Raw genomic sequence first — 17,606 nt, forward strand, 5'->3', positions numbered from 1 at the left:
GAATCTATCAAATCTGTATCAAAACCGACTAGGGCGCGACCTACGCTCACATTAGTCTTGCTCGAGGCGCGACCCACGCTCTTACCTTTACGAACCTCCAGGAGATTGAGCGCGCCCCGCCCTCGACTTTGCCTGTCCAAGGGCGCGACCCGCGCTCTTGTCTTTTTTCTCCCACACTCCCCCTCAAGTTGGTGCAAAGATATCCATCGAACCCAACTTAGAGAGAATATCATGGAGCTTATAAGCTGGAAGTCCCTTGGTAAAAAATGCGCAAGCTGTTGGTCACTTTGAACAAAGGAGGTAGTGACAATGTTAGACTGACACTGGATTTGCAGCGATGTGCATAGCAGCTTGATTATTATAGTAAAGTGTAGTTGGAAGATGCAACCTAAAACACAAATCCTTCAGAAGAGTGCGAAGCTATATGATTTCACTGGTGGTGGAAGCCATAGCCATGTACTCAGCTTCTACACTAGAATGAGCCACTACATTCTGTTTCTTGCTCTTCCAAGTGACTAAATTACCTCCCACATAGGTATAATAACCGGAAGTAGACCTCCGATCAACTGGACATCCTGCCCAATCAGCATATGTATAAGCAGTAATAGATGTATGCCCATTTTTCCTCATCCAAATACCTCTACCTGGTGACCCTTTCAGATACTGCAGTATTCTAGAAACTATATTCATATGTGGAGTCCTTGGAGCATGCATGAACCGACTAACCAAGCTTACTGCATAAGAAATATCTGGTCGGGTAATAGTTAAATATATTAGTTTACCAACTAATCACTGATACTGACCAATGTCACTAAGAAGATCACCGGTGTTGTCCAACTTGACTCTACTGTCAGTTGGAGAATCAGATGGTTTTGCCCCCAGCTTTCCTACTTCACTCAAAAGATCCAACACATACTTTCTTTGATTTAGAAATATACTTCTTTTTGAATAAGCAATTTCGATCCCAAGAAAGTACTTCCTAATACCCATATCCTTGATGGCAAATTTCTTGTGCAGTAACTCCTTGAGCTTAGAAATTTTGATATGGTCATCACCCGTGATAACAATGTCATCAACATAAATAAGAACAATAACCAAGCTTGACCTGCTAGATTTAACAAATAAGGAAGGATCAACATCACTTCGCTTAAGGCCGATCATAGCTAGAACATAACTGAGCTTGGCATACCATGCTTGTGGAGATTGTTTAAGTCCATAGATAGCCTTTTTTAACTTGCATACTAATCCAACCTTAGTCTCCTTCAGATGTCCAAGTGGGATGCTCATATACACTTCTTCTTTAAGATCTCCGTGTAAGAATGCATTTTTCATATCCATCTGAAATAATTTCTAATCTTGATTTACAGCTAAAGATACAAGAACTCTAAACATGTTCATCTTTGCAACTGGTGCAAAAGTCTCCTTGTAGTCCTGACCATAAGTTTGGGTGAATCCCTTAGCAACAAGTCGAGCTTTAGACCTCTCTAAGGAACCATCACTGTTGAACTTGTTTCTGAACACCCACCGACAATCAACAGTTTTCTTTCCATACGGTAGCATAACAATATACCAAGTTTTATTTTCGTCTAGAGCACGAAGTTCTTCTTGCATCACCTTTCTCCATACTGGACGAGAGTTAGATTCTCTAAAGTTCTTGGGTTCTTGCATGTCATCGACTGTACTTAAGAAATCATGATGAGATGAAGTGATATTGGTATACGTTATATACTCCTGTAGAGGATATGAAACATCATGCAAAGAATAAAAATTCCGTGAATCACTGGAGGATGTAGTTCTCTATTAGATTTATAGTAATCCTTGAGAGTTACTAGAGGTCGTCTCTCTCGTTCAGATTGTCTAGAAACTGGAGGAGCTGGAGGAGCACTAGAGCATGCCCGCACCTCAGTTTGCTCAGTCTGGGAGCGCACCCACGCCCTTGCTTCAGTAGAGCCCAATTCTTCAGTGGCAGGAACTATACCTTCACCAACCGTTGGGACAAGAACAATGCCTTCACCAATTGCTGGGAGAGGTGCCAAATCAGCCGTAACAGTTGGGAGAGGTGCCAAATCTGCCAAAACTCCCCCTTGGACCGATTCCCAGGCACAGCTAAATCATGAAAGAAAGCTTCAGATTCCACAAATCGGACATCACGAGAGACAACCAGTTTCCTTGTCGCCAGATTGTAACATATGTAGCCTTTCTGTGTGGTAGAATAACCAACAAACACACATCGAGTAGCCCGAGCATCAAATTTGTCTCGATGAATAGCTTGTTGATGCACATAACAAACACACCCAAACATTCGCAGATGAGAGAGATCTAGCGACCTAAATTTGAGCACTTCCAAAGGGGATTTAAAACCAAGAACCCGACTGGGAAGACGATTAATCAAATAGGCAGCAATTAAGACGCCATGAGACCAGTATTGCTTAAGAACATTCATGCCCAACATAAGAGCACGAGTGGTCTCCAAAAGGTGTTTGTTCTTCCTTTCAGCCACGCCATTCTGCTGAGGTGTGCCAACACAGCTAGTTTGATGAATTATCCCCTGGCTACGAAGATACTCAGGTAACAAACCTTTACAAAACTCAGTGCCATTGTCAGATCTAAACATCTTGATGTTTGCACCAAACTAATTAGTAATCATAGTATGAAAATCCTTGAATACAGTCACAACCTCAATTTTTTATTTCAACAAATATAACCATGTAGCACGGGATTTAACATCAATAAACAACACAAAATACTTATAGTCATCATAAGAATTAACGAGAGCAGGTCCCCATAAATCAGAGTGAATTAACTAAAACAACTTATTTGACCCATAATTCGAGTTTGGAAAAAATAAACGAGTTTGTTTAGAAAATTGACAAACATCACAAACATCATCAGAGTTTAAAGAAACATGTGAAAACAAATTTGACAAGACATGACTAGATGGATGCCCAAGTCTTTTATGCAAAATTCGACTCTCAAGTAAATCACTAGCTTGACACGCCTTCTTATGCGACTTCAACAAATAGAGTCCATTAGAATAAATTCCTTCACCAATCGTCCTCTTCGACTTTCGATCCCGAAAGACGACAGAGTTAGGAGAAAAAATGACATCACAATTTAAAGAATTGGTAAGTTTTCCAACAGATAGAAGTTGAACAGGGAATGAAGGAACAACTAGAGCATCATTCTTGAGACTTTGATAAAAAAAATCCACTTTACCACTGCCTAGAATGGTAACGGTGGAGCCATTGGCTATGGAAATATTATGTTTTTCGATTTTGGACACAAAATTATGGACAGAGGCAGGGCTATTAGCCATATGATCCGTAGCCCCCGAATCAATTATCCATGAGTTACTATTTTCTAGCATGGTAAAATAGGCATATAAATTACCTGACACATGAGTTGAGGCAAACTGACCTTTGCTAGATGACATGGACTTAGTGAGTTGTTGGAGAATTTGACTCAACTGATGACTAATATCTAAGTTAGACATTGATGTCTCGACAATAGCGGCATGCTCTTTCTTGGGTAGTTCCTTTTCCTTTTTAAGATGCGGATATAATTCCCAATAGTGGTCCTTGGTGTGCCAGTTCTTTCCATAATGATCACAGTGAGACGGTTCCCTTTTTCCCTTACCTTTTTCGAATCCCTGTGACTTCTTTCGAAAATTGTTTTATGCAAGTAATACAGTAGATTTAGAGATTGAGGACTTTACCTCAGAGTTCATGGTTTTCTTCCTTGTTTCCTCACTCTGAATAGTTGCACAAACAATAGGAAGTGATGGAAGAGTGCTTTCCATTAGAATATTGCTTTCCAGATTTTCATATTTTGGTTTAAGATTGTGAAATACTGTGAAGATTTTATCCTCTTCAGCCCGTTTCAAAAGAGTCTTAGCATTCGTGGTGTGTGGATGATATATGTTTAACTCATCCCATAATTTCTTCAAATTCCCAAGGTGTTCTGTAAAAGTCTTCTCACCTTGTTGCAAAGCAGCGATTGCGAGTTGAAGTTCAAACACACGGGCAGAATTATTCTGGTTTTCGTATAAATCTTCAATTGAATCCTAGATCTCCTTTGAAGAACCAGAGAAAGTAAAAATTCCAGCAATAGTAGACTCCATAGAATTGAGTAACCAAGATCGAACAAGCTGATCATTGGAAACCCAATTCTCATATTAGACATCATCAATGGCAGGACACACCTTTGTACCATTAATGAACCCTAATTTCCTCTTGCCACCAAGCGATAGCGAAACAGCCCTAGACCAAGGTATATAGTTTGTTCCATTCAAGAGAATTGATGACAGCTTCCAACCAGGATTAGAATCAGTCTCTGTTGTAACAGCAGACTTTGGGTTTGGTTTTGGATCTAACATAGTGTATTGTATTTATCTAGATTAACTTAGAGGAGAGATTAGGAGCTCTGCTCTGATACCATGTAGAATTAAACAACTAATTAAAGAGACAACACACAAAAATTTATAGTGGTTCGGTGTTAATGCGGCAACCTACGTCCACGGGAGAAGAAAGATTTTGCTTGATTGATTTGGTTTGTGTTATAGAGGTGTTTATATAGCACAACATGAGTGCATATTCGTGTCTCTTGTTTCTAAAAGGATTGGAGACTTTCCTTTATAGAAAACATACGAATCTATCAAATCTTTATCAAAACCGACTAGGGCGCAACCCGCGCTCACATTAGTCTTGCTCGAGGCGCGACCTGCACTCTTGCCTTGACAAACCTCCAGGCAATTGAGCGCGCCCCGCCCTCGACTTTGCCTGTCCAAGGGCGCGACCCGCACTTTGTCTTTCTTCTCCCACAGTGTTTTTAGGGTCAATATAGCAATATAAAAAATAGGATAAATAATATGGACAAAAATAAGGATTTAATTAAATTTAGTAAGTTATTTATTAGGTTTATGAAACTAGGGTTTCTTGATGAGTTATGTTTTCTTAGGCTATAAATAATTGTAATCACCTCATTAGAGGATAGTTTTGGTTATTAAAAATATTGATTAGAGAGTTGAGAGCTCTTCATTTTGTGTTCTTGTATGTGAGCTATTTTAGATCTAAGCACCACTCTAATACTACATTAGTCTCCTAAGCAACGCAAACACAAATCATAGTTCTTGTTGTCTTCACCGCTAACTAGACCAAAAGCAACATGGAAAACATGATTATCACCTCAACGACAATGGCTGAAATCAGGCATCCGCTTGATCTCCCCCTCAAATGTGTGCCGTCTATTTCTATGTGTGGCCTACATGTGTGACGGAATCTCCTGACACTAATCCCATAGCTCCAAAAGTAACACTTGAAGCGATCTGTGTTTCCCACTCTTTGCAGGTCCATAAAGCTGAAGAGATCAACTTTCCTCAATTCTTTACTATAACTGTTGAGTAATTGATAGGACTGGCCGAAAATACCTTAAATCTGTAGACATTACAATTATAGTTAATATAACATCTTTCTATGAGAATACAATAACATATCTGAATATAGTGCTGAACTGAATCACAGTCTATTAGGTCTATAAAATTTCCTATTGGTCGATTACAAACGCTTTTCAACAGTTCAAACATGATTAAAAACATTGGATTATGATGCACTTAAGAACCAGGCTTTATCTTAAACGGACATGTTCGTGGGATAGATTATATAGTATCTTTCATAGCTTATATAGTGTCTCGAACAACTTTATAAGTTACATATCTAAGCTGCCTGTATGACACTATATAAGCTGTCTGTTAAAGAGAGAGTCTGAGAAGGCATTTCAAATAGGAAGATAAGTTGACCGTCCTGCAATGCACGCACCTCTTCGAGAGTCTTTTCTCTTCCCCGCCATGCAGTTCCATAATTGATATCTACTGAAGTCCACTTTTTAACCATTGCTATCAGCTGGCTTGCCTTATATGTTCTGTCCTTCTGTAAAAGGTCTTTACATGACATGGCAACATAACTGCTTAACACCTCACGGTTAAACTCACCTGCCCTTTGGCAACCACATGTGTGAACGTTATATATGGTTCTGACACCCCACATATATGAACCTACCATCCATGCTGCAGTACACGTGAAATGGGCATTTGGAAATCAAATTATTCATCTCATCCCCCTTACATCCAAACTGCACCCTTTTCCAATTCGTCTTCACTCTTAATAGTTCAAAGTTATATTTAATTGCAAAAGTCTTCATGTGAAAAATAAAGAAACTCCTTTTAGGGAACTCCATACCCATAATTAGTAACTTTGGATTTGGCTTCCCACTCAGTTGGAGGTGCATCTTCAATGTAACCTTCGTCGTCCACAACCTTCTTGTAGCGTTGGGATTTCTCTTTTCTTTCCTTCAAGCGGTCAACTCGTTCACTACTACACCCATTCTCTTCTGTGAGCTGGGCTCCTTCTCGATCACCACCAATGATATTTGGATTGTGGTCGCCACCATCATCCTGCGTACACACACTGTTATCCATTACTTGGGGGCAGATATATATACTCAAAATGAAGCATTAATATTGGACCAAATAGGCACACTCTAGGAGCGGTGTGCGGAGTTCCGAGGACGTGATGGTATAATACTTCACCGTAACATCTTGCATATATCGCCTGACCACCACTCCTTTCTTCCCCTGCCTCAACACCAGCAACACCACTGACTTTTATTGCATGACCACCACTCTTTTTTGCCCCCGCCGCGAACACACCATCAACTCCATTAACTTCTTTAGCATGACCGCCACTTTACACACCATATATGACTCCAACCATTCCGAAGCATGCAATAACACAACCTGGGTCATCACTACCACTAAATTCTTCATCAACTTGACCACCATCTTCAAGCATACAATAATTGTCCATAACATCATCCCTATCTATATCCTCCGCATTCTTAGGGTCCATAACACCAGTGGGTTCATGTCTTTATCCACCCTAGACATACCTGCCACATCCATAGACACATGACTTTCCCCTTCTGAGTCACTGTGCAATTCCAACGGAGCACCTTTGATACCCAACCCAGTTATAATAACTCTGTCTATTTGCATATCTGGAATAATAAGTCTCAAAGTGCTTGGAAGTTGCTCAACATTGAACGTGGTTGTCTTCACATTGAGAAGTTCAGATTCGTCGATTCCAATACAGCTACTTTGGACAAGAACCATTTTTGCCACTCTCAAAATATCCAGACTACCTGCGAACATGATAATTAACTAGTTAATGCACAACAATTTACTCATTGGTATATTGCGTCTTTGCAAGCTTATATATTGTCTTGAAGAGAGAACACTGGATAATCAAAAGTTTATATAGTATAGTCAGACACTGTATTTAACAACTTATATATAGTACCTGGTTTTCTCTTGAGGGACATGTCATATAGTATCTTGAGCAGCTTATATAATGGGGCAACTTCCTAAACATACTGTCTTTCACAGCTTATATAGTCTCTACCGTTAAATAATTTAATCAGCATAACTTAATTAACAAGCTATTACGAGCACTATATAAGCTATTAAAGACATTATATAAGCTTCCCACGAACATGTTGGTTTAAAGATTGATTATAGTATCCATGTTGCTGTCGAAAGCTTATATACTACCATGTCTTACATATTGTCTTGCATAGTGTCTTTGAAAACATACATTTTTCTTACATAATTTCTTCGAAAGCTCGTTTAGTATAGTTCTAATGCTCTTTGGAAGTGACGTAAAACACTAAAATAGAATATTATAAGACAATTTAAAAAGTTATATAGAGTACTACATATTGGCGTGTCGTGGCACGCTTATATATTGTCTGCTACGACATCTACACTGTCTTCGGCTTTGGCTTACATAGTGTCGTTGAAAGCTTATATAGTGTTTCAGAATGTAACTATATTTCAAAGTGTCATCTACCCCTTACCACCGTATACTCCTTCTGTTTCATATTGAACGAATGTTTCACTAACGACCGCTTCATCAGGCACGGGGAATGGTATGGTAACATCTACACAAACATTAAGACGAGGAAGAAGTTAGATTGAAAGTTTTAATAAAAAATTTAGTTCCTCTCACTGCTCAGAAGTGTGAACCACCAAAACACACTTACCATCAATTTTTACACTTTCACAGTCAACACCACTTGACACATCAATTGGCTCATCACTATCACTTAATTCATCATCACTTGGGTCATCACTATCACTTGATTCATAATCACTTGGACCATCATCCCCGACCAAAAGTTCAATATCTTTGCGCCAACTAGAACTGTCTATAAGTTCATCCCAATTTGTCCCTTCCCAATTCGATCTACTTCCACCCACATCACTATTCCTCCAACTCACCACTTGCTGAATAAGGGAAGTAAAGCTGATAGGTGTGAGGCTACTTTCTTCTAGGCCTACCAACACATGACCTTTCCTTTCAAACTCACCCTGCTCTTTTAGAGGAGCACATTCGCTACCTAGACCATTTACATCAACTATGTATGTTTATATATCAGGAACAATAAGCGTAAAAGCACTTCGAACTTGAGCGGGTCTGGGAAGACAAGATTTTTAGCGTTCTCGCACATGCTGAGAAGACACAACATCTACTCCAGTTATGAACAACAAAGTGGTATACTTTAGTACCATTTTAGTCACCTCTTTTAACGCAAAAAATAATACAAGAGCCACAAATAACTAACACACTTACCACCATAAGTGCTAGGTACAAGGGATGTTTCAACAAACTAATTTTGAAGTGTCTCACCTACAACAATGCTAACTGCAGAAGAATTTAGTCAATTGCACAAGTCAATTTACTATACATGTCAATATTATACAATATCACATCCTCCACGTGATTTCGTAAATCCAATACACGGTAAGCGACACCTTAGATAGTGTCCTCTTGTTTACTTCTCATTCAGTCACAATAATTTAGTAAACCATAATAACACACTTACCACCATAAGTGTCAGGTACACGGGATGCTTAAAAAAACTGAGTTTCAAGCGTCTCACCTCCAGCAATGCTAACTGCACAAGAATTTAGTCAATTGTACAGGTCTGTTTAGTAAACATGTTAGTATTTTACCATCGCAACCGACAAACCATGCACAGAAACATTATTTTTGAAAGACCTTATATAGTGATTCTGTAAATCACATATACTGTCTGTGAGTCCTTATATAGTGTCATCGATCTTCTTTACCCGTCCTATAGTTATGATAATTTAGAAAACCACAATAACGCACTTGCCACCATAAGTGTCAGGTACACGAGATGCTTCACCTATCTGAGTTCGAGGCCAATCACCTCCAATAATACTAACAGCAAAACAATTTAGTTATTACAAAAGTCACAAAAAACACACATAATAACCTGCGCAGAGATACATATCATTTCCAATCCTATAGAGTGTCTTCGAAAGATAATATAAGGTCTTCCTGTGCTTAATGGTCGTCGTCATGCTATTTCATAGTTTTGTAAAACACTTACCACCAACTTCTCTAATTTTTGTTTGAGGCAAAAATGATGCTTTAGCAACGACCGTTTCAGCGACATGGTAGGGTACTATAACATCTACACAAACTTTTAATCGACCATAAGTTAGATTCCAAAACACCCATATAAGTTACTTAAAACTTGCTCATACTACCAATAACAACCGAAAGCGCACTTACCATCAACTTCTTTGGTAACAGGCAATTGGGATGATTCAGCATAATCGTTGTCCAGAACTTGAGATCGTCCAAGCCAATATGCACAAACATATATGTTTCAAGTACTGCTTTATTAGGAAAACACAAATATCATGAGCCTTTCTATAAAATGGACTGGCCGTTTATGGACATGTTATATAGTGTCGTAAGAACCTTATATAGTGTCATGCACAACTTATATAGTGTTATATATAAGCGGGCCATGAACAAGTTAATAAGCGTAAATTCAAAAGTTGTTTACAACACTATATAAGCTCTTAATGACACTATATTAGCTACCCCATGAACTTGTCCGTTTAAGAGAAAGCATGCCTATTTAACAGTTAACAGTTGACGAACGTATATATCTTGTTTTACTTGCTTTCAAACTAAAGTTCAACACTCACCAACACCTCCAACTATCCCAGTATCAGGCACAACAGATGGTTCACCTAATTCAGTTTCATGCAATTGAGATGGTTCATAAATATCTACAAAATGATTTGGTCAATCGATATATTAGTTTCGACTGAATCCATTCAATAACTAACAATGAGGATCGTGTAAGTGCCTTCTAGCTTAGTTGGTAAAACCTCTGGGTGATGATACCAGAGGTCTAGGGTTCAAACCCTGCTAGACACTATTGAGTTACCGATCTCTTTAAAAACAGGCTTGCCCACACATTTCTGATAAAAGAAAAACAATGAGGATCATAAACATACCTTCTCTTATCATATTATCATAAGCAGGTGATGAGCATGATTATGGGACATCCTCCTCCATCAAATTTTCGTCTTGTCTGAATATCAACAAATTATCTTCTCCAACGGTTTTCTCTCGTGCACATCCATCATCTCGATGAAATCATTCTCATCTTCAATTGTGCAATCGTGTCCAGAAAGTAGGTAGCAAAATCGAAGAGGTTTGATCTTCGTTACTTGTTCCAGAAAAACTATGAACTCATCTCCAAAACATGAGTTAATACTGCAAGACCTAAGCTTCGTTGATCCACCTACATATGTCATATGTTACAACTCCACTGTCAAGAGTTCTACCCCCAAACTTACAAATGAAATGCCCCTTCTCGTCTGCTCCCATTTTAGTCCTTGTTATTGCCAATCAACATGATTATCTTATTTTCTACTTCATCAAATACTAACACTTCCATTCAAAAAATTCTCTATAAAACTTCGGAAAAAAATATACTTGTAATGAAAGTTCTTACAAGGGCTAGTTTCGATCTACTATTTATGAAGACATTAAAAAAGGTCTTTACGATATTAAAATTGTCTACAACGTAACTTGGGACAAAAAGTTGAACCAATTACTTTTTTTTATCATGTGTTACTGTTCAAAAATAGTATTAAAGTTTGCAACTTTACTAGTTAAAACAATCATAAATAGATGGGCTAGTTGACAAATGCATTTACTGAACAAAGACATCAATGAAGCTCACAATAATGGGTTTTGTTGTGTTTTTTAACAAATGCATTTACTGAACTGAGACATCAATGTTACAAATGCATTTATAGAACACAAACAATAATGGTTTTTATAGACCTTTTTTACAATACAAATGCATTTACATCAATGAAGCTTATTAATGATTACTCCCCACACACAAAACACAAGAACACAAATTAAATACATACCTTCCATTTCGATTCTTTAAATCCTAGGTTTCTTTGTCAGTAGTAATTGATGCATTCATCACGCCAAAACAAAAACAAACAACATCGTTTGCAGCTTTAAGGATTTTAGAAGACGTAGTTTTTAGGAAGAAAAGACGAGTTATTTGTTTGGCAGGTTGTGTGAACCAATAAAACAAGGTATGGGTATTGTTTGGGAATCTGACGAATGTGTATTGTATGAACCTAAGTTACAACCTCTCTCTTTTTTTCTTTTTTTTTCCTTCCTTCTTTCCTCCAACACTATTCTTTTTATACTCCCTCCCTCTCATCGCAGCCATCCACTTCTCCTCCCAACTATCGTTCCCCACTCTTCCACGTGTAGGATTTTTACTGTACCTCTGTGCTCCGCGGTGCGATACCCTACTCTCGAGTCTTACCCCACTTATCTCACTTTGGGCCCACTCTTCCCAACTATCCTCTACTCCCTGACTCTGGCTACTTCGGCTTCCATCGGTCCCTTGACTTGTGACTCCAATAGTCGCGGACCCAACCACTATAGATGCCCCTTCTCGATGCCGCAGACCTTCGGTGACAGGCCCGGGGTCGAGAACCTTCTCCCCTTTCTCTATCTCTGGACCCTTTTGGCCTTGCATTGGGGTTCGTGTGCGCCGCAGGGTACTTATTGCGCGCACCGTTTCTACCCCTCCACGTGTCGATCTCCTTCTAGTTCCTCTGCCATCCCTTCGATTTCCGCACCTGAGTAATTACCATTTTACCTCCGCACTATTTAAACTCCCGCTCCCATTCTCTCCCTCATTTTCTTCCTCCAGTTTCTCTTTCTCTGGACCTCTCTCCATCTCCTAACCTTGTTTGCTATTCCTTTCCATGAATTCTTCCCTTTCAGCGCTTGCTCTGGTCGGATTTCATCATCGTTGGTCTCCAACTCAGGTTCGTTTCTCTTGGTCCTTGTTTTCCTTCTCTTATTGCTAGCATTATCATTCTCTCCCTCTCTTTACCTTGCGACTGTTAGTATCTTCTTCCCCCTTCAAGTCTGTTCATCTTTTTCTCGATGTCGACGACGGCCTCCGAGAACCCCTCTCCCTCTCACTCCGATGGTTCTTCATCTTCTAGGTCTACTGAGGTGGCCTCTCCACCTCCTGTGGCTGCTATGGCGTCCCCATCCACCTTTGGCCACTTTCTTGCCCCTTTATCACCGCCTTCCAGATATCGTAGACCTAATTTAAGTGCAATTAGGGCTGCCTACGGAATTCAAGCGGACATTCTGATAGATCACGTGCCTTCAGTCACTCATTATCCCCATTTAGTCCCGCCGCGGCCCGGGTGCTTAGTCGGGACAGTAGGACAGATTGTTGCTGGGCTGCAGCTCCCTCTCACCTTATTGGATATGGAGGTGTGTAACAATTCCAACATCCCTCCTTGCTAAGGCATCGGAAATTTCTGGAGAGTCATGTATGCCGCAAACTACTACAACAGGACCGGCGATCCCCAGCTAACAAGCCGTAATATTATCTCTTAGTACTTCATAAAAAAAAGTACCAAGGATGTTGGTGTGGGATACCAATCCTTCTGTGTCCATCCCCAAAAGAAAACTTTCTTACTCCGCATCACCTCGTCGGATAAACAGTGGCACCACTATCCGCTGTACGTTTCCGGCAACTTCTTACCCACGGACCTCCCTACCGGGGTGACACTTAATCACCTCGTTTTTCAGTCTAGTGGTGAGTTCCGTTGCTGTCTTCCCCCCTTTCAGCTTTAATTTCACAGACTAATACTCTCTTGTTGGTATTCCCTTGCAGGTTGGCGACCCGAGTCTAAATCAAGGATATACGCCGGCTACATCTGTCCAATCTTTGATAGACTCCGCGATCTTGGTACTGCTCAAGCTGACCGTTTGAACGTCCACCCCTCCATTGGCACCCCTCTGCTCGAGACTCCGCAGCTTCGCGACTTCTTGGGATTTTCTGCACCCTTTTACCGTCCACCCCCTCCCAAAGAACGTAGACCACGAGCCTCTCCTCCTCCCCAAAACCGTTCCCGTTCTCACTCACACCGCCGTCAACCTACCCAAGGCTCCTACCCTTTTTCTGCAGTCCCTTCACCTTGTGTCCCCCATCACCGCATTGCTTCCGCACCTTTGCCTCCCTACAGAACCATCTCCGCCTGGGAAGATCAATATACCCATCCACACTCTCCCTCCGCGAACATGGATCTTTCTCAAATGAAGTTGTTCGATAGTGATGATGAAGTAACAGAAATCTCGCCTTTCTCGGTGGCTATTCCTGCCGATGGGCCACTGCGAAAATGTCAGAGGACTGTAGTGTCCGTAGACCTGACTCTCGTTGTCTTGGCGCTGGAAGAAGAAACTCCCTCTGTCCCAGCCCGTCAGCCAGGCAAGGAGGCTGCTATCCCTACTGACCCCCATATCACCCTGCCGATTTTGCCCCTGTCTTCAAGGTACGCCGCCGCCGAGTCAATATCGAGGACTCGGCCCTCGAGAATCCATCCGTGGCCTCCTCCATCTTCTATGGCTCCCATTTACCGAAGAACATGGCTAATACAGAAACCGGCACCTTCGAACATCATCACACTTCCCTGTACACCAACTGGGAGAAGGTACTTCCCCTCCTTTCTACTCTTACTCCATCTTCTTTCCTTTTTTTATTTACTTGCTCTGTTCTTACTTATGTGAGCCTGGACATATCATACATGATCCGCAGTCTATTCAATGCTCGGTCCAAGGTAGATTCCCTGGACAAAGAAGTCAGCGGTCCAGACGGCTTGAGAGCTACTTATGTCAGACTCCAGCAAGAGCTAGAACCTGCTGACCTAGCTAAAACTCGGGCCCAAGACGAACTGAGGGTCATGGAAAAGAATCATCAGGAGTATATGGATTCTGTCAATGACTGTTTGAGTCAGCAGCGCACCTCTCTCCTCCAGCAACATCAGCAAGATACCGTGGCACTTCTTGACCAGCATAAGACAGACATGGTGACCCTCCAAAACCACTACCGGTCCTTGGCTGACAAGAGGGTGGCCAGGAAGATCCAGGAGGAGCATGCACGGCTTCTCAAAGAGGGTCGCCTCTTCCCAGAGGTGCCGCCGATCCCTGCTAATGAGGAAATGTACACCGATGATCAATCCAAGCCTGAAGAGGCGGCTGAAGCTGGGGAGGCTGTTGAAGAGACTGCGGAGGAAGCCCGTGTTGAGGCCCGCTACTCTTTCTGCTGAAGATGTTAACACTGATGACCCCATCGATATCACTTCAGAAATCCAATTAGCTTCCCCCTAAATCTGTATTTTTGTTGAATTTGTATTTTGACTAGGTGTGTTTTGTTTCTGGTGGTTAAACATTGTTTTATACTTTCATGCTGGTGTATTGTGAAATTGCCCTCGAGGTGTACCTTTTATATGAAATGCTCTCTTTTCATATGTTATGTTCAACTAAGACTTTTGTTGTCTCTAGTCTTGTGCTTACTCTTCGATCTCCCGAACATTGGCGTATGAGCCAGCCGTGACACCACCTTGCCCCCACCATTTGATTTGGACGTACCGTCCGCAAAGGGCTCTACCCCCGCCCTCTCTCTGCGGCTGATGAGCCTACTGGGGCCCTGCCTTGCCCCGAAGTTTGATTTGGACGTGACGTCCGCAAAGGGTTCTTCCCCCCTGCTCTCTCTGCGGCTGATAAGCCTGATAGGGCACTGCCTTACCCCTTAGTTTGATTCGGACGTAATGTCCACGGGGCTCTCCCCACTCTATCTCCGCGGCTGATAAGCCTACTGGGGTATTGCCTTGCCCCGAAGTTTGATTTAGATGTGACGTCCGCGAAGGGTTCTTGCCCCTAAGTTTGATTGTTCCTTGTTAATTTTTCAAAAGTGTCGTTGTATTATATATGTGCAAACAGCCCAAGTCCCTTGCCCCGGACTGGTAGCACATTCAAACATAAAACTTTTTCAACATTCTTACATTTCAAGGTCTTTCTATCAATTTTCCTTCCCCGGTCAGTAGTCTGTATGTACCAGCTCCTCCAACCTCCACCACCGTGTATGGTCCTTCCCAATTAGGTCCCAGCTTTCCTTCACTTACCCTTTTAGTGCTTAGAGTCACTCTTCTGATAACCAAATCCCCCACTTGAAATTGACGGGGTTTCAATCGCTTGCCATATTGTCTTTACAGACGTCGGTGGTATTCTTCTAGCCTGATGCGTGCGGTATCCCGTTTCTCCTTTGCCAAGTTCATGTCTCTGGCCAGTATGCCCCAGTTCAACCCACCGTCAACCGCCTTTGTGCGTGTCGTAGCTGCCACCATCTCTGAAGGGATCACGGCTTCTATACCATATGCCAATGAGAAAGGGATCTCTTTTGTGGAGGTCCGTGGTGTGGTACGGTATGCCCACAGTACATGACTCAGCTCCTCCGCCCACGCTCCCTTCCGATCCTCCAATTATCTCTTGAGATTGTTCATGATCGTCTTGTTAGAGGATTCGGCCTGCCCATTACCCTCTGGGTTGTACGGAGCCGAGAATCCCTGTTTCACATTGTAGGCCTACAAGAATTCTCTCACTTTTGATCCCGTGAACTATGTCCCCTTGTCCACAATGATGGTATGCGGCAATCCAAACCTACAGGTAATGTTCTCCCATAAAAACTTAATCACCTGCTCCTCCTTGACTTGCTGCAAGGCTATATATGGCCTCTATCCATTTAGTGAAATAATCAGTAGCGGCTAGCATGAACCTTCTCTTACCCTTTCCCATTGGCAATGGTCCCACAATATCCATGGCCCACATGGCAAACGGCCACGGGCTGGACACATTGTGCAACGGTTCTGCTGGTGCAAATATCAATTGAGCAAACCGTTGGCATTTTCCACATCTTTTGGCAAATTCTACCGCGTCCCTTGTCATGTGAGGCCAAAAATAGCCTTGCGTTAATAATCGGTGCGCCGTTGTTCTCCCTGCCGAATGGCTCCCGCAGTCTCCAGCGTGCAGTTCCGCTAATACTTCTTGTGCCAAGGCCGGCCCCAGGCACCTTAGCAGCGGCCCATCAAAGTTTTTCCGGTACATCTCTCCTTCTACCAGAGTGTATCTCCGCGCCGTTTGTTCCAGTCTCTTTCTTTCCTTCTCATCGACCACCTCCCCTCCTAACAGGAAATGCTTGATAGGGCTCATCCACCCTCCTGCGACCTCCGCGGCCTGGCACACTTCGAACGCCCCCTCGATGCTTGATCTCTCCAGCTTCTTTACATTTATGGTTCTCTGCTCAGACCTCGGCATCGCGGCTGCGACGTATGCCAGAGCGTCCGCATGCCGGTTCTCTCCACGGACCAAATGCACAAATCTGACTTTCCTGAACTTGGCTGCCTTGCAATGCACTACCTCTAAGTATTTGGCCATTCGAGCACACTTAGCAACGAATCTTCCATTCACCTGACATACCACTAAGTTGGAATCCGAATAAACCGTTAACTCACCCACCCCCAAATCCTTTGCCATTCCCAACCCCGCTATCACGGCCTCATACTCTGACTTATTATTGGTGGCCGCGAACCCGAGCCTCATGGACAACTCGACTCGGTCATTATCTGGAGTGACCAATACTACGCCTATTCCGCTGCCCGCATCTGTTGCTGACCTATCCGTGAACACTCTCCATCCATTCCTTTTATCCCAGGGATCCGATCCATCTGGCTCCCCATCCTGTTCGGGCTCCATGAGCATTTCTTCCCCCTAAGTGGGATCCTCCGCTGGGAACTCTGCCAGAAAATCCGCTCCTGCCTGAGCCTTTTTCGCAGTTATTGATTGATATTGTATTTCATAAGAGCTCAGCATCACCGCCCATTTAAGCATTTTTCCTGACTTCTCCGCTTTTAGCGCTTGCTTGAGGGGTAGGTTTGTCACCACCACCACTGAATGTGCCTCAAAGTATGGTTTCAACTTCAATGATGAGAATATCAGTGCCAAGGCATATTTCTCCACCTTGTTGTACCGTGTCTCTGCATCCAATAGTGTTTTGCTCTGGAAATATACCGGCCTTTCAACCTTGTCTATCACCCAGACGAGAACCGACACTATACCAAAACAGGACATCCCTAACAGTCAGAAACCGTTACTAAAAATATTTGTAACGGTTTTATATATCCTGATTTGAAGCGTTGCTAATTCGTTATTAATATTTGTAACGGTTTATAACCGTTACATAATTATTTATTGTAACGGTTTCTAACCGTTACTAAAATATTTACTAACGGTTTTCTTTACTCAATTGTATTACTCTTTAGCAAC

The 17,606-nt window shown here is 42.1% G+C and overlaps 1 protein-coding gene across 1 annotated transcript; it reads right to left on the reverse strand.

Annotated features, from left to right (window-relative positions):
* Window positions 1–15,971: 15,971 nt before the first annotated feature.
* Window positions 15,972–17,042, reverse strand: LOC147493164 (uncharacterized). Its single transcript, XM_086567767.1, has one exon. The coding sequence runs from the start codon at window positions 17,040–17,042 to the stop codon at window positions 15,972–15,974; it is 1,071 nt and encodes a 356-aa protein (XP_086423893.1).
* Window positions 17,043–17,606: the final 564 nt, after the last annotated feature.

This window comes from Coptis chinensis, chromosome 6 (assembly GCF_015680905.1).
Source record: "Coptis chinensis isolate HL-2020 chromosome 6, ASM1568090v1, whole genome shotgun sequence".
Taxonomy (NCBI): Eukaryota; Viridiplantae; Streptophyta; class Magnoliopsida; order Ranunculales; family Ranunculaceae; genus Coptis; species Coptis chinensis.